Source organism: Pyrus communis, chromosome 8, assembly GCF_041283825.1.
Source record: "Pyrus communis isolate YQ-2024b chromosome 8, ASM4128382v1, whole genome shotgun sequence".
NCBI classification, from domain to species: Eukaryota; Viridiplantae; Streptophyta; class Magnoliopsida; order Rosales; family Rosaceae; genus Pyrus; species Pyrus communis.
Genome location: NC_142572.1, coordinates 21,256,854 through 21,280,948, shown reverse-complemented (window position 1 = coordinate 21,280,948; position 24,095 = coordinate 21,256,854). Strand labels below are relative to the sequence as shown.

Below are 24,095 nucleotides of genomic sequence, written 5' to 3'. Positions count from 1 at the left end.
AATATAAGTAAATAAATTTGAACACGACCAGCTATCCACCCTAAAAATTTACGATGCCTTTTCTGACAAAAAAATTGAAAAAAAAAAAAAGGAAGATGAAAAGACTAGCCTTCTTCTCCAAGGCTCCATTGCCTTCTAGAGTGTCCTCTTCCTTATCCACCAGTATAACACTGCCACGTGGTATGAGATTTTCTTGAATCCCACTGGCCAAAGAAATCCCGGTCCAACAAGGACGGCGCATCCTAACCACAAACGGAAAATAAAAATAAATAAATAAATGGTAGCGTTGGTTTCAAGTCGTAACCAACCGACTTAGGAAACCGCGGCGACAGCTAACCAATGCCCCTTTCTATATTAAATCTCCACCCTCCATTGATCCCACTACTGTTTAATCTCAGCCGTTCGTCTTGACCGCCTACATCTATAAATACCCCCCGAAGTCGTGTTCACAATTCACTTGTTCGGCTGTTGCCGTTGAGCTCTATGGCTTCAGCGATCAGGTTTCCCGTCGTTTTTAGATTTCGATTTGTCCGTTAGGGCTTGGTTGATTCCTGCGATATCGATTGTATGTTTCGATGGATTACGTTTGTTATCGGTGTGATTTTAGGGTTTGGATTCTTGGCGATGGGGATTTTTCTTGCCAGGTTAAAATTTTCGATCTAACGATGCTTGAAGGTTGAATTTCCTTATATATTTCAAATTTTTGGATTGCGTTTCCGGTTTTGATTCATCTGTTTGGGACTGATTGATTGATTGATTATGCGTTCGTAGTGCTGTCGGTGTGTTTCTAGGGTTTGGCTGGATTCGTGACAATCGCCTCTTCTTTTAACAGGTTTTAAAAAGTTTGGATCTGATAATTTTTGAAGGTTGCGAATTCCCAATCAAGTTTTGTGGATATTGATGGATTTTGATATCTCATCTTAAATCTGTTGATCTGCTTTTGGGTTTTTTTGATTTGGTGTGGTGGTAGTGGTTCCAGGGCGTTTTGGATTCAATAACTTGTTCAGCTGGGGTTTCGATTTGAAGATCCTCTAGTTACCTCATTGAAGTTTATGATATGATGATTTAGTTTAGAAATTTTGATCCCCATCCCCTATGTGGCCGAATAAATGGAGCTTTGTTAACTTTCAGGCATGGATTGTGGGTTTCAGTCGCATAGATGTCTAAGACTCGAGCGGTTAGGTATTGTATTTGGCTAATGTTTTGATGGCGTTCTTGTGTGATTGCTCTGTGGTTGGGTTTGTACTCCTGTTTTCGCGTTAACAATCTTTTGTTGCCTCCCTTGAATTTGCACTCTAAATGTTTATTTTCCTCCCTCTCATACAAAAATCGTTCTAAATTTTATTACCTTCTATTGGCAGATACTAAATTGGGAATTTGTACGGTATTACCAAGCTGGCATTCTTTTACACGTAACTTGTAGTTTGTGTCTTCTAGATATGTTCAAATCGGGTTTTATGTTCTCAATATTTATTATTTCAGTTGAAAAAGAAGTATGGTCGTGACCACAATCAAAATTTCCGTTCAATTCTGCATCTTTGTGCAATCTCCCGTTTTCAGATCGTTTTAATTATTTATTTTCCTTCAGAAAATGTTTGGCCCGTGTTTATTTTTTTAGTTTGGTTTCTTTTGTTTAGCAGGTTTGGAGTCGCATTTAGCCTTGTCTCCAGTATTCTGGTCAATTTCATTCTTCTGCAACTACTTTTTAATTTTTAATTGTAAAGCATTCTAGGTTCCTTAGTTATAATGTGTTAAATTTCATTCTTCTGCAACTACTTTTTAATTTTTATTCCTAAATAAATATTGGCTATTATGTATTTTCAGGTTTCTTCTTCAGGGATCAATTTACACTAGGGTTTAAGGCTTCTTGCCCACAGTTTTTGTTTTCTCCAGTTCTAAGAGTTTTGAAGGTTTTTTGTTTTTTGTTTAGCAATGTCTTATGCAAAATTCTTCTTAGCTGGGGTACGGTTTGTTTATTCCACCCTGCTTGGCTTCCTTTTTTCTGTTAAATGTCCATTACATTCGATTGCTGTGTTGTCCTTCCCTTGATGTTTAGTGCAGATTCATCAACAGAGATAACTTCACTCTATGCATGGTACAAAGTGCCCGGGTTTTAGGAGCCTCACTTCTTTAAAACACGAGCGGGACCTTTAAGAGGGGTTTTCTCTTGGCTTTTAATTCTTTTTTTGTGTTTTAGAGCGTATAGGTCTTGTGCCACATTCTGATCAGCTCTTTTGTCTGCAGACACATTTTAATCTTGTTGAGGGAGAACTGGGTGTTTCAAAGCTGGGGTTTGAGTGGTTCTGTGTGTGATTAAACTTTTATGAATTTGAGCCATTGTTATATCAATGATCTTATTAAAAAAAATTTCTGGTTACAGTTTCGCTGGGTCGAGGAAAATGGCTGCCTGATTTAAAGGGGGTTTGTTTCTTGGCTTATGTTTTGATCTCTGTATTCGTAGGGCTTATGAGATCTAGCATCATTATTTGTGGAATGTTCTTTGCAGATAATGTATCTTGTTTGTTTATGAAGTCTCATCTTGTTGGAGCAGAACATGGTGGTTTGAAGGGGGTCTAAGTGCTTTCTTGCTTTTAATTGAATACTTATTCATGTGATTTGTTTGGTCCTACGTTTGTGTCTACCCATTCTTGTTTTTATGCAGATGTGGGTCAAAGTGCGCCTTGTTAGGATTCTACAGTTTGGGAGCTTTGTGTGGCTTGGTTTGTTTATTCACCCTGATTGGCTTCTTGTTTCTGTTAAATGTCCATTACATTCGATTTCTGTGCTGTCCTTCCTTTGGTGTCTTATGCAGATGCATCACAGGGTCCTAACTTTATCCATCCATAGTAAAGAATGTCGGGGTTTTAGGAGTTTCACTTCTTTAAAACATGAGCGGGCAGAATTTTAATAGGGGGTTCCTCTTGGCTTAAGATTCTGTTTTTGTATTTTAGAGCGTATGGATCTTGCCATAATCTAAGCAATGCTCCCTTATGCAGACACATTCTAATCTTGTTGGAAGGAGAAAATGCTGCTTCAAAGCGGGGGTTTGAGTGGTCTTGATTGATTTAATTTTTTGTGATTTTGAACCATTGTTTGAACAATGATCTTTTCAAATATTTTCTGGCTATGCAGTTTCGCTCGGTTGAAGGAAAATGGCTGCCTGATATAAAAGGGGGTTTGATGTTTCTTGGCTTATGTTTCAATATCTGTTTTCTTAGGGCTTATGAGATCTAGCACCATTATTTGTGGAATTTTCATTGCAGATGATATACTGTATGGAGTTGGCTTGTTGAAGCAGAACGTGCGGTTTTTTAGTGGGGTTTTAAGTGCTTCCTTGTTTTTGCTTGAATTTTCGATTCTTTGGCTTTGTCTGGTTCAACGATTTGTGTCTACCTATTCTTCTGATTGTATGCAGATGTGTTGAAGTGCAGCTAATTAGGAGTCGAACAGTTTAAAGGAGAGTGGGTGTCCTTCTATTAGGGGGTTCCTTTTTCTTCTGATTATATTCTATTTTCTTAGAGCGTATATTCTTGTGCCTTTATTTGAGCACTGTTTTTATATGCAGACATATTCCTACGCCTGTCTGTATACGAGGTCCATGCTTGTTAGCTCTGTTGTAGAACGGGCTGTTTCTAAGATGGGGTTTGAGTGATTATTGGATTATTTAATTTCCTATTTTTGGGTTAATGTTACCTACTACCATTATTTGATCAGTGATCGATGTTTCATATCAGATGCTACCTGAATTTCTGGTCGTGAAATCTCACTTCAGTCGATGAGCAATTTGCTGCCTGCTTCAAAAGGGGGTTTGATGTTTCTTGGTTTATGCTTGCCTTTCTTATATATTGGAGGTTGTGAGACATGGACCATTATTTGCGCAATTTTCTGTGCAGATGCGTTTTAGAGTTCGTTTGCGTATGGGGTTTAACTTTGTTCAAGGAGAAAGGGGTGCTTTGAAGGGGGTTTCTTTTGATTCTGTTTAAAATTTCTATTTGTCGACTCTGTATGCGATTCTACGCCAATGATTTGAGCAACATTTCTGTATGCAGACCATCTCTCTCTTGTCCATATATGGCAACAACCTTGGAAGGAGCAGTTTGAATATGGGGGTTTGAGTAGTTCTTGGGTTATTATTTTATTTCTTATTCCTTTGGGTTGACGTGAGCTGAAACAATCATTGCAACAATGTTTCATGCAGTTCCATTCCAGATAGTCTATTTAAGAAGTCTGTTGGATGGATTGGCCGACTGCTTTTGAAAAGGGGGTTTGATGCTTCTAAGCTTATATACTCTTGTATTCATTAAACTAAATGCGGTCGTAGACTATCATTTGAGCAATTATTTATGCAGATGCCTTTGTCTTTTGTCTGTTTGTGTAGTCTAACTTCATTATCGGAGAGCAGCATGAGCAGGCAGCTTTTAAGAGGGGGTTTTTGGGCTTACAATTATTTTTTATTATTTTTATTATTTTTAATTTTATTTTAATTAGTACGTAGCTTGTACCATCCTTTGAGCAATGGTTTTTGTATGCAGACATGTCCGGACTCTGTTTTTGTTAAAGGAGAGCGATGGATTTTAACAGGGGTTACCTTATGTTTTTGTTTTAATTGTCCGTTATTAGACTTTGCATGCAATCTTGCACCATGAGTGAGCATTGTTTCTGTATGCAGACATATTGGTGAGCATTGGAAGGAGGGCAGTCTGAATGGGGGTTTGAGTTCGGTTTTTGATTTAATTTCTTACTCGTTTGGGTTTGATGAGATCTGGAACTATTATTGGAACATTGTTTTATGCAGGACCCATTCCAATATAGTCTGTTTATGAAGTCTCAGAATGTTGGATGACAATGGGCTGCCTGCTTTAAAGAGGGGGTTTGATATTTCTTAGCCTATGTCTTGATCTCCTATTTCTTGAGTTTTGCGATATTGTTTGAGCCATTAATTATGCAGATGCCCCTTTTTGTGTCGGATGGAGTGCAACTCATTATAGGAGAGCAGCCAACTTTTGAGAGGGGGTCTTTTTGGCTTACGGTTTTTTTTCCTTAGTTGGTGTGGTAGAGATATTTTATAGTTATTTGAGCAATGTTTTTCGTACGCAGACACGTCCACACATTAGGTTGTATGTCGTGTGCAAGTTCAGTGAGGGAGAATGCGCTGCTTATGAAAGGGGGTTTCCATAGTTTGCCTTATGAATTTGTTTTAAGTTTTTTGTGGGTTTTGAGATGCTGAACCATTATACAGTCACTGTTTTATTGCAGATGTGTCTCAAACTTTTCTTTGCCTCACTCAGTTGAATGAAAAACAGCCTGCCTGCTTTTACGACAAAGTCAGATACTTTTTTCCTTTTTTGGTTGACTTTTTTCCTTTTTTGGTTGGTTTGTAATTTTTTTGTTCTTATGAGACCTCTATGATTTTCATTTTTACTTTCTTTGTTTATATATTTGCTGTATTATTTGTGCATACTTTTTGTATGCAGAGACATCCCAGCTTGTCTGTGCTCAGAAGGGGTGCGAAATGCTTTTAGAAGGGGTTTGAGTTCTGGGCTTGTTACTTGATTTCTTATTGGTTTGGATACCATTGTCTTCCACTAATGCATTTGCAGACGTTTTTAGCTTGGAGTCTTTCGTGGGTCTACTTTATGGACATTGTCCTCACATTCGGTTTGCTTTTCATCTGTCATCCGTCACTATGTTCATAAAAAGATTGTCTTCATTGGGTTTACACTTCTTGGCTTCATAGTCTTTTGGCACTGGTTTTACGCATCTCAGCTTGGTTTATGTTCAAATGTTTCAGCTTGTTTGGAAGGTGGTACTCCCTATTGTTTGACAGAGGCCGGATTTTGTTTGGTGACTTAAAATTCTTCATTTGGCATTATTTATTTCAGTAATGCATTATGCAGTTGTCTTTAAACATAGTTACAGAGGAGAGCAGTCTGCGGCTGATTTTAAGTTGGATGATGGTTCTTTTCTTCTATTTAGCTTTCCTGTAAAGCGCCGTAAGATCTGGTTCTATATGTCTGCAGTCTTTGGGTGGAGCTTAGCTTCATCGGATCTTAGAGGAGTATGAACTGCTTCTAAGATGGAGCTGCTTCTAAGATGGAGTTTGTTACTTCATGGCTTTTATCTTCAAGATGGCACTTTACATGGATCGAAGTCAAGGATTCTGGTTTTCTTTCATCAACTGTTGTGAATTCTGGTTTTGTTTCAACAACTCTGTTTGTGTCTTGCTGTGGTCCTGTGCAGAATAATGTAAAGTCTCATTAGCTCCGGGTTGGGCTGATTCAATATCTTCCACTTTCCTTGGTCAGAGATTTCTTCCGGGAGTTGCTTTTGATTAAGAGGTTCATGCTTTCTGGCCTATCATGTTATCGTTTAATTTGCCATCTGTAAGAGTTCATAGTATCCTGGCAGCTATAACGATGCATTCCTGCACAAGGCCCTCGTTAGAAACTAAGAGTGGGGTGTTTAACATGCTATCTATCTGGCAGCATTGTTTGGGATATATATGTGGACCTTATATCTTTTTTTCTTGAATGAGTGTCATGTTGAAGTTGATGGAACTGACCGTGGAGTCGGGTTATGTCCTGTTCAGACTTTATTATCTCCCTGTTTCTCATCGATCATGTCTTTTGTTTCCCTTTGTGTACCTTGTCATTAGTGGTGGTGGTATTACTTATGCAGTTGTAACTTAGGTGAGGTCTAACTTGATTTCAAGTTTTGATGATGGAAATAAAAGTGGTATGAAAGTCCTTTTTCCCTTTTGTATTGAAGTTTTGCAATCTTGTATTATTAATTTAAATTCAGTTTTTTTTTTATATTTAATGCAACTGTCTGTGATTTTATATGTGCAACGTCATCGTGGAGAAAGGGATGAATATGGTAGTGTTGCTTGATTAATATTTTTAACTAATTGAAAATGGTGAATATTCTTAATTGTGGGCTAATTTTGAAAGCAGCTAAATGAAGGGCATCAATAATTTATGGTGAGGTGATCTGTATCTGCAATTGGAATATAATGCTAAAACAAAGGGCAAAGCATGTTAACTGGATGAAGGAATGCTTATATCGAATCGTAAGTTAAAGCCGCTATCTGATTTTGTTTTTAACTGTTGTTGCTAGGATCACATGATTTTATATACAATTACATGATATATTTTAGTCAAAAACTACACTTATTATATTTGTAACGCGTACTAATTCGGCACAATAGTTTCAGCTTATGCAAGTGGATTCATATGACATTTATCTTGAAGGGTATTTTGTTGGGATTGTTTTTAACATTCTTTACTGTTTTTCAGCATTTGATCATCTGATATAAGAGAGGTCATATAAGAGAGGTCTGCATTAGTTGTTAGTTATCTGTCAACAAATTATGCAAGTGGATTAGAACGCGTTTGTTGTTAGTTATCTGTCAGGATAAATGTCCTTCTGTTGGGATTCATATGTCCTATCAGTTTATGCAAGTGGATTAATATGACATTTATCTTGAGGTCTGCATTAGTTGTTAGTTATCTGTCCTTTTGTTGCTGCTGCTAAATTTTGGTGGTGTTCGGATAGAGGAGATGTTCACTGATAGTGCTTGTAATTATGTCTCTAGTTGTTACGGCTCTTCGGTGTTTTCGTCCTGCATTTAGAGATCTCTCTTAGGGATAACATGCAAGAAAAAAAAAAAAACTATTTCGAGTAAAATGAGAAATTGTCCGGATCGTTTCTTTACTTCTTGTGTCCAGTCATTTGTTTGTCTGTTGTGTGTGCATTTGTTGTTAGGCTAGGCTAGGTTAGGTTAGGTTAGGTTAGAGGGATGTAGCTCAAAATGGTAGAGCAACTCAGCTTGTGATGTAGCTGAGAAGATCAAGGTTCGAATCCTTGCATCCCTGCATCCTACTTTGTTGCATTGAGAATTGAATTCTAACTTCTTGTGTGTCTAGTGCATCTCTTTTGTGTTTAGAATCCTGGAAGACGTTTGGAACTGCCTAATTTTCAAGGCGGAGGTTACCCTAGCGTGCTGTTTTCGTTACTGAGATGATCGGGTCTTTTGAATGTATCGAAATTCAGTGCTGGAAACCTGCTTCAGCATATAGCCCGTGCAGACCGGAGAGAGCTGCTAAAGCTTCAGCAGCCTTCGGGTGTTTGGGGGAAGAAAACCATGAACATCCACCATGGCGACGCACTATCTAAAAGGAGGGTGGCAGTGCAAGAAAAATGAAGGAAACAACGAGGACTGGTGGTGCAACTTCTTGTTTGATAAGAAAAATACTTAACAGATTATTAGAGTCGATGATGTTTACAAGTTCATCTTTTGGGATTTGGTATGTTGTGTTTCTGTTTTGGGCCCTGAGATCTCTCTCTGTTTGAGCCCGTGGGAAATTTCTGGCATAAGTATTCAATTAGTTCGGACCTGTTTACTATTAAATTGGATCTAACATGGTAAAAATTCATTGAGACGTTAATGGGCCTGTCTATTTTCTTTGGGCTTGTAAGATTCTTGTACACATTTACTTTCTGTAGAATCAAGCATTATTACCTAAAAATACTATACAAACAAGTTGACCCAAAATATTTCTAGGTTTTTATCCCCTCTCTAGATAGCGGCAGGAGCGCGAGTTCTTCGATTTTGGATAAATCAAAGTGAGAAATATTAATATTGTAAATAGCAGGTTCAATGTCATTAACTTCTTCCGTTAATTTTTTATAAGTTTCACTCTACTAACCTTATTTTTCTTTGTATGAATGAAAGCTCTTAACTTTCAAACTAGCTCAAATTGGCTCAAATTGAATCAGATTCGATTTAGACCTTGTTAAAACGTTAGGGCTTTAGTGCATCCATAAAATAACTAAAAAGGGTCAATTTTTAACAAGGTGATAGTTCAAGAGTACGACGGCAGTTTAATTTATTTTACTCCCTTTTGACGGGGCATGGCTTATCTGCCATCCTACTTTGCATACACTTTCAACCTCTCCTATTTGTGTGATCACGGTTAAGTTACGTCAACATTTTATATTACTATTGTTTTTTGCGCATAAAATAGAAAAGGATGAGAGTGTATAAGAAGTGGAAGGGCAGAGAAGCTAGGTCCCTTTTAACGATCTACCCGTACCCGACACGTTTTGGGTCCTCCTTAATCCAAACCCGAAACTTCCGTACAGCCAGTGAAAGGAAGGGACAGATGTCAAACAATTAGGCTCGGTAGAGAAAAAAGGGGCAATTTGAACTCCCCAGCACATGTACACAACGCCAACGTATACTATCGCATTTTCGTCTTCGCACCATTTTTTCTGTATATTTTACCATTAAACTACAGCAGTGTCCGATCGAGATCCACCGAGTGCAGCACCACCACCACCACCACCGGCGATGGCGAAATCCAGCGCAGACGACCAGGAGCTTCGGCGGGCCTGCGAGGCCGCCATCGAAGGCACCAAGCAGAGCGTCGTCATGTCGATCCGCGTGGCCAAGAGCCGTGCGATCCGGGGTATAACGCACATGCTCGGCCGCGACATGGCCAAGGCTAGGGTTCTGGCTCTTTCCGGTACGCACTTGCGTCTTTATTTCATCCCTGTAGTTTCAATCGATTACAAATTCTATGCGCTGTGGAAAAATGGAAGAGAAATTGAGCTTTTGTGAAGAATCAGACTAAGTTTTAACTTGTCCAATTGTTAGGCTTGTTTCATTTCACTATTTTGGAATGATTATAGTATATATTCGGAATCGAAACAGATAACCGCAATGCGGTTGGATGGAAATGTGTTTGGGTGCTCAGACTGGATAATTTGAAGAAATATAACTCTTTGACTGATCTGTATTATTCACAAGAGTTGAAGTAAAGATTGGGGAGCTTCGTAAATGCCGATTAATATTGCTTAAGTTGGTCAATCTTACAGGAAAGATAGATAATATCAATTTTTGGAACTTGCAGTATCATTTATCTCTACTACTTTAAGGAGTGTGACTAGAACTAGTTTTTTTCGACGATTATGTTGTTAGCTTGTCTTGGTGCATTGTCGTAAGAAGACTCCAAAGCATTGCCTTTGCGCATATTTTCGTTAACAGGACTGTACAAGGCACATGAACATCTTAAATGGCACAGTAATGATTTTTATCAGCGAGGTTGATTCGAGAATTTTGAGCTGAATTACAAGTTTTCTAAGGGATGGTCAACATTTTTTTTCCCTTCTCTTGCTACACTTGTAAACTCGAAGTTCGCTGCTAATGTATCATTATGATAGTGGATACAACTGACTGAGACCTTCCTTTCTGATTGTTCTAAAATATGACGGTCATTTGATATCACACTAGGGAAATAAAAGACTTGTCTTTCCTAGCTTAGTTATGGGCCTGTGTATGTGTGCATAACTCCCCACTCTAGTATAAATATCCAGGCGGATGTAGATCACTGCATGCACTTAGTCATACTTAATTTGTGTCGGTGACCACCCTTTGTTTTTTCGTGCAGTAAAATCCAAGGGCCAGAGGACTAAAGCCTTTCTTCGAGTCTTAAAATATTCCACCGGAGGAGTCCTTGAGGTGAAGTCATTAACAGCAATGTCTTATTTAGTACTGCAAATTTGTGCTTGATTAGGATTTGGATTACGATTTGCAATTAATCGGAAATTTTCTTTTACTGCAGCCTGCAAAGTTATACAAACTAAAGCATCTTTCAAAGGTGGAGGTTTTAACGAACGACCCTAGTGGGTGTACTTTTACCCTGGTAGGTAGTGCTCCATCTTCCATGTGTCTATGCTGTATATATATTGTGGGAATTTGTGCAAAGAATTAGGGTTATTTCAATTAAAAAAAAAAAAAAAAAAAAGAACCATTGTTTGAGAAAAATTGGAGTGCCATTCTCCATTTTGGTCTGATGGAGTTTCTTGTAGGGCTTTGATAATCTTAGGAGTCAAAGTGTTGCTCCTCCTCAATGGACCATGCGAAATATTGATGACAGGTAAGCCATGGAGGACATACACCTATTTCGATATTATCTTTCAGTAAACAGATTGATAAGATTTTGATTATCTTTCTTTTTTCCTTTTCTTTTTCTGTTCTGTGTAGGAACCGCCTTTTACTTTGCATTTTGAACATATGCAAAGATGCTCTGGGTCAGCTTCCTAAAGTTGTTGGTATAGATGTCGTGGAGATGGCTCTTTGGGCTAAGGTGCATATGATGAATTTGTACACTTGTACTGTTTTTTATGTACAGATTAGATTGCAAGATAATTATGTTTTAAGGTTTCACTTCCTTTGGAATCAGTAATCATGGTTACAACTTTATGACGATTATTTTCTGTCAATGTGAATTTCTTTTGTTGTTTTGTTTTTTCATGTCACTACATGGAACTTGTCCTAGTTTTTGGCTTCATACAGCTGAAACTTTATTTATTAGTTGTTAACTGTCTCCAATTTTTCTTTTCTTTTTTTTTTTGTGAAAAATGGTTTAGGAAAATACACCAGCTATCACTAGCCAAGGAAAGGAGCAAGAGGGACCTGCTGCATCTACAGTAACGGAAAGTGACTTGAAAGTAACTGTTGAAAAAGAACTTGTCTCCCAAGCTGAGGAAGAGGACATGGAGGCACTTTTGGGAACGTATGTACTGTATCGTTATTTCTGATGTGATGTAGAAAATGTTTGTGCTCTGTTTCATTTGTCCTTTTTGGGAATATTGGTACGATAAGATTTTAATTGAAGTGATGTCTGTTTGTAAATTAAAACAAATGTATGAGCACTAGGTGGGTTGAATTATTTGATTGTTAGGAAGGTCTTTTGTAATTTCTTTTTTCAAAAACATCACTATATACTATATTTTCTTTTGTTTGTGGTCGTCTTCTAGATACAAATGGTTGTCTGTCATTTCCTGATTAGAAATTAGACTGATAAACTATTAAAAAAAAAAAAAAATTAGACTGATAGACAAAACTTTGGTTTAGTGCCTGCTTAGTTCATGACACATTCTGCATTGATGCCTTCCAAGAGTTCAAAGACCAACTGGGGAATCCTAAATTGTCCTGCCCTTGCCTATTGTTATTTAATGTAAAAGTCTAATTGGTTGGATTTGACAACTTCCAAGTGGCAGGCATCAAATGCCATGTCTTTATAGGGTGCTCTTCGTCACTTAGTTGAATTGTGTGCTATGCAGTTATGTCATGGGTATTGGTGAAGCAGAGGCATTTTCTGAAAGGTTGAAGAGAGAGCTTCTGGCTTTGGAAGCAGCAAATGTGCATGCCATTTTGGAAAGTGAACCCTTGATCGACGAGGTGACTCTATTACTATCAGTTGTGTTGAATACAATGCCGTTTGCTGCATTTCTTCTTTGTTAGGTTTTTTCTTTATTGTCCTTTTTATGTTCTTTGTTTGTTGCTTGGTTTCACACTTCCCAAACAAAGCCAAGGTTTTTAATCTTCCTTTTTTACCTGTCAATATCAATACGGTCTCACCCATGTGACTATGATATAAATGGCGCCAGGCAGGTCTAAGCATGCCAGTTATCTGGTTTTTCAACCACTGTAATTGCTTAGCATGGATGTTCTCTCATTCATCTTCTAACCTTGCGCTGTTTAGATTCTTCAACTTGCTTTTGAATAAAAAGGTGTTGCTACCTCATTCTCAGAAACTTTATTCATCTTCCAGTTACTTGGGTACATTGTTTTAACATTGTCTCTATGAGATTGATATGCAAGCTACTTTTACCTGCTTCTAGGACATTGACTGGTGGTTGTCTATTTCCTTGAAGATACATGTTATTGTCATTTATATGTTCATTTATGGGTCTTGTAGGTATTGCAAGGCCTTGAGGCAGCAACAAATTGTGTCGATGACATGGACGAATGGTTAGGCATTTTCAATGTGAAACTCAGACACATGAGAGAAGACATCGAATCGGTAGGGACTTTAGCTACCTTTGATAATTTTTAGACTTTTGCTGATCCTTTATGGACTACACTATTTATTTCCAATGCAGTTCAGTGGAAAAATTTCTTTATTTATTTTCGTATATTTTTTTTATATTATTCTTATGAATAATAAGAACAAGCATATTGTATCTGTCATGAATTTAGCACTGTACATCTAGTCAAAGCTTCAATTTGCCTGTTTATGCCATTGTATATGAAAATATTAACAATAATTTTAGTGGTGAATTTTTGTTTCCTTTCCTCCCTCAAACTTTTACCATATGGCATCCAACATAAAGTTGTTTACATTTCATATTTTCCCAAGAAACTTGATGGTATTATGTTTATTCTTGTTGATTAAAAGTGTATTGATGCTAATCTTGTGTTGGCTTCAATTTCGTCAGGGTTCTGACTAAAGAGGTGGTGGTTCTGTATGCCATGTCATAAGATAGTTTTAAGATACTAGTGCTGGATGTATAAATGTCCTTTACGTGAATGCTTGTAACTTTTTTCCGTTGCAATGTCCAGATAGAAACCCGCAATAACAAGTTGGAGGTGCAATCTGTAAATAATAGAGCACTCATTGAGGAACTCGATAAGCTTCTTCTAGGTTTGCGCGTTCCTTCTGAGGTATGGTGTCCTTCATGTTTAGCTTTGAGAGATAACTTTTTAGTTTTAACTTTGGCAACTTGTTTAGGCCTACAGTCTCTTTAATGCTGTTTCATTTGTGTAGTATGCCGCATGTTTGACGGGAGGTTCATTTGATGAAGCACGTATGCTTCAAAACATAGAAGCGTGTGAGTGGTTGGCTGGTGCTTTACGCAGTCTTGAAGCGCCAAACTTGGACCCTATATATGCAAATATACGGGCTGTAAGCATTCTGCCTATCTCATTTGTTCAGTTCTTTTTTTTTTTTTTTTTTCAAAAATTTGTGGCCAGATGTTTGAAATTTAGAGTTCCCTCTCATTACTGAGGTGCTAGACTAGAAATAGCTGTTTTGATTATTGATATTGGAAACCTCATTGTGTTTGTAAGTAGTAATTGAAATTCTTACAGGTTAAAGAGAAGCGAGAAGAACTTGAAAAATTGAAATCTACATTTGTCAGGAAAGCTTCTGAGTTCTTGCGAAATTATTTTGCTAGTTTGGTGGATTTTATGATAAGTGACAAGAGCTACTTTTCTCTGGTACACTTTAGGAGACGTTTCTTTTACAATTTGATCAAAATTGTCATTTCCTGTGTATGCATCTTAATGCTCACTATTGTGCTTGTTTAAAATAGCGGGGCCAACTGAAAAGGCCTGATCATGCTGATCTACGGTACAAATGCAGAACATATGCTCGCCTTCTGCAACATTTAAAGGTCGATTAAGTTAATTACATTAACCATTAGGAATTTTGTTCTTTCTACTTCCGCTTGTGCACTGCTGTTTTTTTTCCTTTGCTTACCTTCCCCCCACTCTCCCCACCCCTCTCTTCCCCTCTCTTTCTCTTTGCATTTGCAGAGTCTTGATAAGAATTGCATGGGCGCTTTGAGGAAAGCATATTGTAGCTCCCTCAACTTGCTTATTCGTCGTGAGGTGAGAATCACAACCTTATATTCTATCACCTGAATGTTACTTATATATATGTGTTAGAAGTATTATTTGGTTGCTGTTTTTATCAGTTATATTTAATTTTGTCTTATATGATGGGTTTTCCATCTGATCACCAGGCTTCCTGATAAGATTGTGACATGGATGCTTTGGTCGTTCAATGTAGAATCAACTTGTAATAAGTTAAGCCAAAATGGTGGTGATTTGATTCAACATTGCAATAACTTAATCAAATCATTCTTGTTCTTGAAATAAAATTTTATAGACATTAGATAGTTAAGTAGTTTGATCAGTTTGAAAGATTGAGTAGATAATTTGATACCTACAGGCTCGTGAATTTGCAAATGAGCTTCGTGCTAGTACAAAAGCATCAAGAAATCCAACCGTCTGGCTTGAAACTTCTACTGGGTCTGGTCAAAATGCAAATGCTGCAGACACTTCTACCGTTTCTGAAGCTTATTCCAAGATGCTTACAATTTTTATCCCACTCCTTGTAGATGAGGTTAAAGTCGAGTTACATTATAGTTTCTTTGATCTACATAGCACATATCTCCGTATTAAATCTCCATTCTAAAATGGTGCAACTGCAGAGTTCTTTCTTTGCGCACTTTATGTGTTTTGAAGTTCCAGCACTTAATCCTCCTGGGGGTACTGCTAATGGAGATAAGTCTGATGACACCAATGACGATGATTTGGGAATCATGGACATTGATGACAAGGACAGCAAGGCTGGTAATTTACACTATATTTTTGTTGTAATTACCTATGTGCTTCTGATCATATTTTAACTGACTGCAATGGCTGTTTCTGCTTCTTTCTCTTGCATTTTATACAATTGTCTAATTTTGTAGGTAAAAGTTCAGGAGAGCTTGCAGCATTAAATGAATCTCTTCAGGATTTACTCGATGGAATCCAGGTAATGTGCAGAACTTGTTGCCTATTTTTTTGTACCTGCTCTTGATTTTTGTTGTTAGGGCCTCATTTGCACACCTCACCAGTTCAGCCTCTCTATCCTGGTCATGACTTGTGCATAGCAGCATGCACTATCTTGTAGTCATTTTAAAGTTCCTTATGAAAAAATAAAAGAGGCCAATTTATATAGTTTTCAGGAAGACTTTTATGCCGTTGTGGATTGGGCTTACAAGATTGATCCCTTACGCTGCATATCAATGCATGGGATTACAGAGCGCTATCTTTCTGGTCAGAAAGCTGATGCAGCAGGATTTGTGCGTCTCTTGCTTGGTGATCTGGAGTCGAGGGTTTCTATGCAGTTCAGTCGCGTAAGTTTCTGTGATTAGTGGTGATCATCATCATATGTTTTTGAGGTTATGTTCTGAAGATTCTGAATCCCTGTAATGTTTATGATCCTTTGCAGTTTGTTGATGAAGCTTGCCACCAGATTGAAAAAAACGAGCGCAATGTTAGACAAATGGGTGTCTTATCATACATCCCAAGGTGAACTGGCATTTTTTGCCATATTTATCATATATGTAAAACAAAAATGGAAATAATTCTGTATGTCTTCAAATTGAGGAATGCAATTTCCTGTAGAAATTTATCTGTTCTGATCAGGCAGTTACAGTTGCTTATGTTTGCTTGTCTTCCCTTTTACTTAGATTTGCTACTTTGGCAACACGAATGGAGCAGTACATCCAGGGACAATCTAGGGATTTGGTTGATCAAGCATACACAAAATTTGTGAGCGCTTTTTTTTTTCTTTCTTTTTTTTTTTCTGAAAATTATTCTCGTCATTGGTAGTATAATGCAAAGAAAGTGATGATTATCAGATATCATGGTATACAGCATAATCAATAACCGTTGATTTTAATGGTTTTGTTTGCTGGGTTCACCAGCAATATGGTGGTTCAAGCAGTATGAGGAAGATTTTCTTAAAATTATGCTTCAATCATACACCATGCTAGTATTCTTCCTATGTATTAAAGCTTATTTTTAGTTATCACACTGATTACTCAAGTTTGAATTCAGAGGGCAACGTTCTTTTTTCTAAACCTTGCAGTCTATAGGCTGTGTGAAGATAGATGATGATAACATTTGATTGTCTATCAGTTTGATGTTTTAACAGAACTGCGTCTCCATTTTCTTACGTTAGATCAATTGTTTGACAGGTTAGCATAATGTTTGTGACTTTGGAGAAAATTGCACAAACAGAGCCAAAATATTCTGATCTTTTTCTATTAGAGAACTATGCTGCATTTCAGAATAGGTATTCTTCTTTTTCCTTTCTACTATGATCAATGCTTTCTTTTTTCGTTGACCATTTTTTATGAGGAGCTGTTGGGTTGCAGTTTGTATGACCTAGCAAATGTTGTGCCCACCTTGGCCAAATTTTATCACCAGGCAAGTGAAGCTTACGAACAAGCTTGCACACGCCATAACAGCATGATCATATACACTGTGAGTTATCCCGATGCCAAATCTTTATATAATTTTTTCTTCCCACCCCACCCCTTGTTCCTTGTAGAATTATGTTCATATAGACACAGCAGTTTTCTCAAGGGCAGATCTATTTTGGTGAAATATACCCTCGTTGTGTTTTCTTTCGGCAGCAATTTGAACGGCTTTTCCAGTTTGCTCGAAAAATAGAGGATTTGATGTTTACAATCGCACCAGAAGAGGTTAGTGTGTAAACGGCTGAGATGGATCTCAAATATCTATCTGAAAAAAAGTGAAAAAATGAAACCACTCTTAATTACGTCATACTACTCGTGAAAATGAAACTGTGTCCATTGATTAGTACATCTTTACACCATGAAGAATATTGAGCCCCATCTTGCGAATGGACTGTATAGTGTAATTTGCCCGAATGATTTACGTGGAGATATTTATTTTCGAAGTCTTAATTTTCTGAATGTAATGGCTGATATTCATTTCCTTCACAAATTGCAGATCCCTTTCCAGCTTGGGTTGTCAAAGGCGGATCTGCGGAAGGTGTTAAAATCAAGCTTATACGGGGTGAGTTGATTTACCTATCCGAAATAGTTTCATCTGTGAATGTTAGTTTCTAACACTTTCATGGATGTACAGCTTGACAAGTCCATCACTGCAATGTACAAGAAGTTGCAGAAAAACATGACTTCAGAAGAACTGCTGCCTTCTTTATGGGAAAAATGCAAGGTACGTAACAAAAGTTTCTTCGCAAATAGTTCCTTCACCTTCCCATTGATAATATCTGATGAATGTCGCGGATTTTGACAGAAGGAATTCCTTGAGAAGTATGAAACTTTTGCTCAACTCGTCGCCAAGATTTACCCGACAGAGACCTTTCTCACCGTAGCAGAACTGAGAGACCTTTTGGCTACCATGTAAAGCGAGAGTTTTCCTTGCATATCTTGACAGCTTCTTTTGAGGGATGAACTTAGCTTGCATAATCTTTCCTTTCCATTCTTTTTGTTTCATTTTCCGGAAACATTTTCTGGTAATTTGATTTATTAAAAAATGTTGATTTTTCGAGTGTCTCCTGTCGATTTTTCGAGCGTGTCATAGTTCACAGTGGCATCTTATGCTTATAATGTAACGATATGTGTTCATTTGTCATCACGTATCCTCATTTTATTAGCATGAAACGTCATTGTTGTTTGTACGAGCAAATGAAAAGCTGAAAAAAAATGCATATACTGATGAGAAGCTTTTTAAAAAGTCGGTCGTGGACCAACCTCTAGACTCTTTTTTCCATGGAATTATTGGTCCTTTTCTTCCACTTCTCGGCCTTATCTCCAACTCCTCCACCATGGATTCTACTCACTACTCCAACAGATTCCTCAGAGACGATCAAACGGTGTCGCAACCGCTTCGCTACACAATCTTGAAACAAGCAGACATGAGCCAACGCCAACTCCGTGATATTACAGATATCTGCTCAACACTCTCCGTGTCAAGAGCCGCGGCGATCATCTTACTCCGCCGCCGTGATTGGAACGCAAGTAAGTTGTTTGACAAGTGGTTTGAGTAGGAAGACGAGGTTCGGAAAAGATTGGGACCAAAACAAGCCCACTTGTTCGAACCTTGTCTTCTGATATTGGTTTGTTACTTGTGTTTTTGAAACATTTGTCGATGGTGACACGGTAGTGGAAGTGATGATAGTGATTCTAAATTATAACTTAAATTTTTCAAGTTAAAAATTTTGGATTTTAATCCACGGATTGGAGATGGTCGTGAACATTTCGTACAAGCAAATGAAAAACTGAAAGAAGTGCATATACCGATGAGAAATTTTTAATAACTCGGTCGCCAGTGGCAATTCAACCAGCAGCCTCACCGCACCAACCTCCAAACTCTCTTTTTCCATGGAATTATTGGCCCTTTGCTTCCACTTCGCCTTATCTCCAGCTCCTCCACCATTGATTCCGTGGAGTGATGGAAAAAAACAAAAAGTGGTAGAAAAAGGACGTCTATCGTGGCTAACTCCTTTTCTTCCACTCTTGTCTAACTTCTATCGACCATGCAAACTTTTGCAAAAATCAGAGCTCAACTTTTTTTTTATTTTTTTATTTTTTTTTTAAATTAATAAGGAAATCTAGTGGCTTCGTCGTATCATTTCACTTTTTTCAGAGGCCAGAAAGACTTACAAATGCATTTCAATTTCTTCTGACCATCAACGTTAGGAATCTAACCTAGACGTGCAGTCTCGAATATGGATCTGAAATTCATCTCTAATCATTGGACGAATCGAACCTAGACGTGCAGTCTCGAATATGGATCTGAAATTCATCTCTAATTATTGGACCGTTCCACGGTGGTTCTCTCCAACTTGGTTATGGGCCTGTTGGTGGGGCAAAACTTCAAAACGGCATAAAGAATCGCAATACCACTGATAAAGCTTCAAAGTTATTTTTAATTGTGACGGGAAAATCACGTGTTTTAAAAGAAGTGATGAAAAATTTTAATTTTTAAGTTATTAACTTTTTAGCACACATATTCTACTATTTGTATAATAACACGTGATGTACCACTCATGTACCGGTTACATTGAAAAATCACTTCAATTCCAGTAGAAGAGTAGACACAGAGCAACTCTCCGTCGCTATAAATACCTAATCAGGCATCAGTGCCTCATCCACCTTCATCCACCGTCCATCCCATCTTACCTCGGGATCACATCGACTGCGGTGACTCCGTAGAGGGCTGATCGTTCCGAAAGAAACGATCTATTTGTCGAAATCATCGCTATCGGCGAAAGAATAAAACGGAAGGAATCAAATAAAACAATCTCTAGGGTTTCTGTATACCATGGACAAGAAACGCAACCGGAACGGCGACAACTACATCGTCATAAACAGCGATGAAGAATCAGATCGATCAGAACGTTTTGAAGAAGAAGAAGACGACGCAGTTGATGATGAATTTGCTTTTGTCCAAGAAGACAACATCGACAGCACCGATCACTACGAGTTCAGCGAAAGTACTGATTCGTCTCATAATCCATATCAAAACTACGCCATATTGAAAGAGGAAGATATTCGCCAACTGCAGGAGGAAGATATCACAACAGTTTCTACAATCCTTTCCATACCGAAATCCGCTGCATGCTTCCTCCTCTCACACTTCAACTGGAGCGTCAGCAAAGTCAACGAGGAGTGGTTCGCCGACGAAGATAGAGTCAGAGAGAAGGTAGGGTTGTTGAGGAAGCCCGTGGTTAGTTTCCATCCCACAGATTTGATTACTTGCGGAATATGTTTTGATGATCATCAGTATGGATCAAAGGATGTTTTTTTCGCTGTTTGCGGTCATCCCTTTTGTCGGGATTGCTGGACAGGTTATATTAAATCAGCGATAGATGAGGGTCCGGCGTGTTTGATGGTGCTGAGATGTCCCGAACCGTCTTGCAAGGCAGCGGTTGGACCGGATTTAATCGAGGGTTTGACGACAAGAGAAGATCATGAGAGGTATAAGTACTTCCTTTTGAGATCTTACGTTGAAGGGCGCAGGGAGATCAAGTGGTGCCCTGCACCGGATTGCAAGTACGCTGTGAAATTCAATGCAGGTGGAACCAAAAGCTATGACGTTTCGTGCCTTTGCTTGTACGGGTTTTGCTGGAATTGCAATGAGGAAATTCACCGTCCTGTGAACTGCAAGACTGTGGAAAATTGGATTTCGAAGAACAAGGACGACTCGATGAATGCGCAGTGGATACTCGGGAATACCAAGCCTTGCCCCAAGTGCAAGAAACCAATCGAGAAGAACAACGGGTGTAATCATATGACTTGCGCAAACCCTTGCAGGTATGAATTTTGCTGGTATTGCCTCGAGAATTATACTGGACATACATGCTGCAATGGATATAACAGGGCAACTGATGAATATACGGGAACTGACCCGGACAAGGTTGAAGCTGGGAGGGATAAAAAGAGGGCAAAGAGATACGTGGAGAAATACCTACATTATTATGAACGATGGGCAAACAATCTGTCTTCGAAGAAAAAAGCAATAGAGGATTTACATAATGTGCAGAGCAAGGACATTATGAAGCTTGCCGCCATACAATGTCAATCGGAGCTTCAGCTCAAGTTTATTGTAGAGGCGTGGCGGCAGATCATTGACTGTAGGCAGGTATTGCGATGGACGTATGCATACGGGTACTACATTCCCGAGAATGAAGAACTGAAGATTCGGCTATTCGAGTACTTGCAAGGCCACGCAGAGTTCAGCCTGGAGAGGCTTCACAAATGTGCTGAGAGTGAGATGAAAGAGTTTCTCTTTGCTAAAGGTCCGTTGGAAAGTTTCCGGGACTTTCGTATAAAGCTCATAAGACTGACAAAGGTGACTGCAAGTTATTTTGAGAAGCTGGTTAGAGCGTTGGAGAATGATCTTTCTGAATTGGACATACAGGGGATTCACAAGTCTTGATCTTGTGACCAGTGTGCCAATTGTGAATGCTTGTTCTCCAATGTAACCTGGAAGCTGGAGAGGTGTGTCATGACTCCTGAGAAGGCGTTAACTAGCTCTCTGTTTTCCTCCCCCATTTATTTATGATCTAATGGACTCCAATTTAGATGATTTGTTATGAGATAGGTAACTTGCTTAGGAAGTTTCATTTCGTTTCTTGTTCGGTATGAAACCTTTTGTGTAGTATATTTCTTCTAATCAAATTCTGTTTGCCATTGATAAATGTTATGTTTGATATCTCATTGGGAGTTATGAAAATAGCAAAATCACTAGCAAAGTGTAGGAGGTAACAATACCACTTTAAAAATGTCATCATGCACTCATCTGCAGTACAAATAAAACGCAGAAATTGAATTTGGAAATGAGGGTTTTGTGAAGCATTCTTCTCCCTAGTAGCGATTTTTTTTTTCTTCCCGTCAAATCACACAACGTATATAAGTAATTTTATTAAAGATGAACCGGAAGATTTACATTGCACTATAAGTGATTTTGTGGAATTTTTGCATAGCACTATAAGTGATTTTGTTTCAAAACATGGGAATTACTTGTATGTGGCCCTTAATGAATCTTTAAGAGTACCAAAATCACCAATAAGAGACATCACTTCTATATAAGTTTTGTGTCGAATTATCAAATCTTCCTCTCCTTCCTCCTATCAGAATCCTTGGTCTACAAAATTCATGGCCGCAGACTCCTTATTTGATTGGAGACCGGTAGCAGCCACTGTCCTTATTCTCGTAGCCTTTCTTCTTCATCTTCTCATGAATTGCTGCATCTTTGATTTTTGTTTTACTATTTTGTCGATAAATGCCTCTTTTGGTGAGGTTATTTGTGAGTCTCTCCAAATGAATATTTTTGTTTAATTTGTGTTGGTTTGTTATCAACTCCTCTTAGGTCTACTTTGATGTTTCTAGTAGCTTCATTGATGAAGTTGAGCACTTGGTATGGACACTAGTTGGTTCATTTGTCAATTCATTTTCAGAGTTGTTCCTACTAATTGTCAGAGAGTGTTTTCATTTCTGTTATTGTAGTTTCTATGTTTGGAATTTCTCATGTCAATTGGCTAAATGTTTGATTTTCATTAGGAATGGTGTTCCCCTGGCTTTGAAGTGTCATCTCAGTCCCTAAGTTTGAGTGTGAATGATTTCAATACTTAGATGCGTTTTTGCTTATTCTCAGATATATCTCGCTCTCAAATTCACTAGTACGGTGACAACTAATGTGGCCAAATTGGTCTTTTATGTTTTGTTTAAGTCTTTTCAGATTGAGGACCTCTTAGATGAAATCCAAATACCTTCTTTGATATTTGTATTAGTTTTTTAAATTATAATAAGATCTGACCGATGAATCAATGTGGATGGTTCAAAGTTAGGGTTCTCTATCAATTTGGGGATGGGGCAAATCATAGACGCTTGCCAAAGATGTTATTTTGAGATAGATCATGGGCTGTACTGGATGGCCGTCTGCTATCACTTTTTTTTGGACAAAGAGAACTTACAAACGAAAGCAGAAAGACAGAGGAAGAAAAACAACAGAAGGTCTCGCCCAAAGCTAAGACAGGGGAGATGAGCAGAGCACGACCTGATAGCGACGCTGAGGTCCAATCTGCTAACCTCACCTATCTCAGCCAGCACAAATTAAGGGGGGCAAGGGAGACCATCCTTCGGCAAAATATGAACTAGAGAGGATGGGGGCCTAATGACCCAAACGTCAGTGCGCATCCCTCTTTTACATTGCGAAGCAACCCAATCGGTTGCACCATTCGCTTGACGCGGAATCCATTGCCATCTAATTGACTGAAAGCAATGAGAAAGATTCCGGATTTTGGTTAACAGAGGAAATATGGTCCAATTCCATGCTTGGGATGATGTTGCTAATGAGTTCCAGAGAATCACATTCAAAGGCCACATCGAAGAAACCGTTATCAATTGCCGAGGCGACCGCCAGGAGGGCGGCCTTAGCCTCAGTTTGGAGAGCCGGGAAAAATCTGATTGATACAATAATCTGATTGATCAAGAAAAATCTGAGCAACCTTGTACCAGCCATTAGTCTTTTAACTCGGGCCGTAACATTTTCAACTTAGTTATACACTAATCGCAAAGCAATGAATGGACTTCAAACGCTCGTTCGAGCTCATCAGAAACCATTAAATTACACATCTTAATTAACCCGTTGCTTAATACCTTAATTAAATTACTAATCCCTCAAATCGGAAAAATAAAAAAAAAGTAATTATATTTAAACCCAATAGTTATCTTCACACGCCCATCATAAAAAATCTTTCGCATTTTCCCATTTAGCCCTTAAATCAAATTAAAATAAAAAGTTAAAAACCCTAATGAAAATCATAAAACCAAAGACCTCTGTCAGCACTTGGAGCAGCTTCTCTCAATTTATGAGCTCTTTCTCATTGTACTCAGAATTGAAAGTAAAGGTGGACACGATTCAGTTCAACGTGGTTTTAAAATTGCACAAAACTTCATCAAAGATAAATTCAAACATGTAGCAAATTCTTCTACAATCTGCGCCAGATGAGAAATCAAAGCTAACATTTTGTAGGGATGCAAGCACGCCAGGCTCCAGCTACTATAATGGCTGATCATTTCATTTTTCATGAACATATAAAATCACATTTCATATGGTCTAGAGGAGTGGTAAATATATATAGTTTTTACTCTTCCTTTTTTTTTTATATATAATTTCTCCTTAGCATGCA

General features: G+C 38.2%; 2 protein-coding genes across 5 annotated transcripts; both read left to right on the top strand.

Annotated features, from left to right (window-relative positions):
- Window positions 1–443: 443 nt before the first annotated feature.
- LOC137717336 (exocyst complex component SEC3A) lies at window positions 444–18,031 on the top strand. Of its 4 annotated transcripts, none has more exons than XM_088698866.1 (25): window positions 444–9,527; window positions 10,452–10,522; window positions 10,626–10,710; window positions 10,873–10,940; window positions 11,048–11,150; window positions 11,434–11,579; window positions 12,130–12,247; window positions 12,768–12,872; window positions 13,412–13,513; window positions 13,617–13,754; window positions 13,940–14,068; window positions 14,164–14,244; window positions 14,387–14,461; window positions 14,805–14,978; window positions 15,067–15,208; window positions 15,328–15,392; window positions 15,586–15,756; window positions 15,852–15,931; window positions 16,093–16,174; window positions 16,603–16,700; window positions 16,783–16,891; window positions 17,044–17,112; window positions 17,384–17,449; window positions 17,522–17,611; window positions 17,693–18,031. In XM_088698866.1, the coding sequence occupies exons 4-25, from the start codon at window positions 10,921–10,923 to the stop codon at window positions 17,801–17,803; spliced, it is 2,274 nt and encodes a 757-aa protein (XP_088554992.1). In that variant the 5' UTR covers window positions 444–9,527; window positions 10,452–10,522; window positions 10,626–10,710; window positions 10,873–10,920; the 3' UTR covers window positions 17,804–18,031. The 4 variants fall into 4 exon arrangements, with proteins under 4 accessions (XP_088554992.1, XP_088554991.1, XP_088554990.1 ...); XM_068456655.2 differs by having other exon boundaries at window positions 9,015–9,527; window positions 10,626–10,706; XM_088698864.1 differs by lacking the exon at window positions 17,044–17,112 and having other exon boundaries at window positions 9,012–9,527; window positions 10,626–10,706.
- A 1,312-nt stretch (window positions 18,032–19,343) lies between these two features.
- Window positions 19,344–21,602, top strand: LOC137717842 (putative E3 ubiquitin-protein ligase ARI8). Its single transcript, XM_068457330.2, has one exon. The coding sequence runs from the start codon at window positions 19,724–19,726 to the stop codon at window positions 21,338–21,340; it is 1,617 nt and encodes a 538-aa protein (XP_068313431.2). The 5' UTR covers window positions 19,344–19,723; the 3' UTR covers window positions 21,341–21,602.
- Window positions 21,603–24,095: the final 2,493 nt, after the last annotated feature.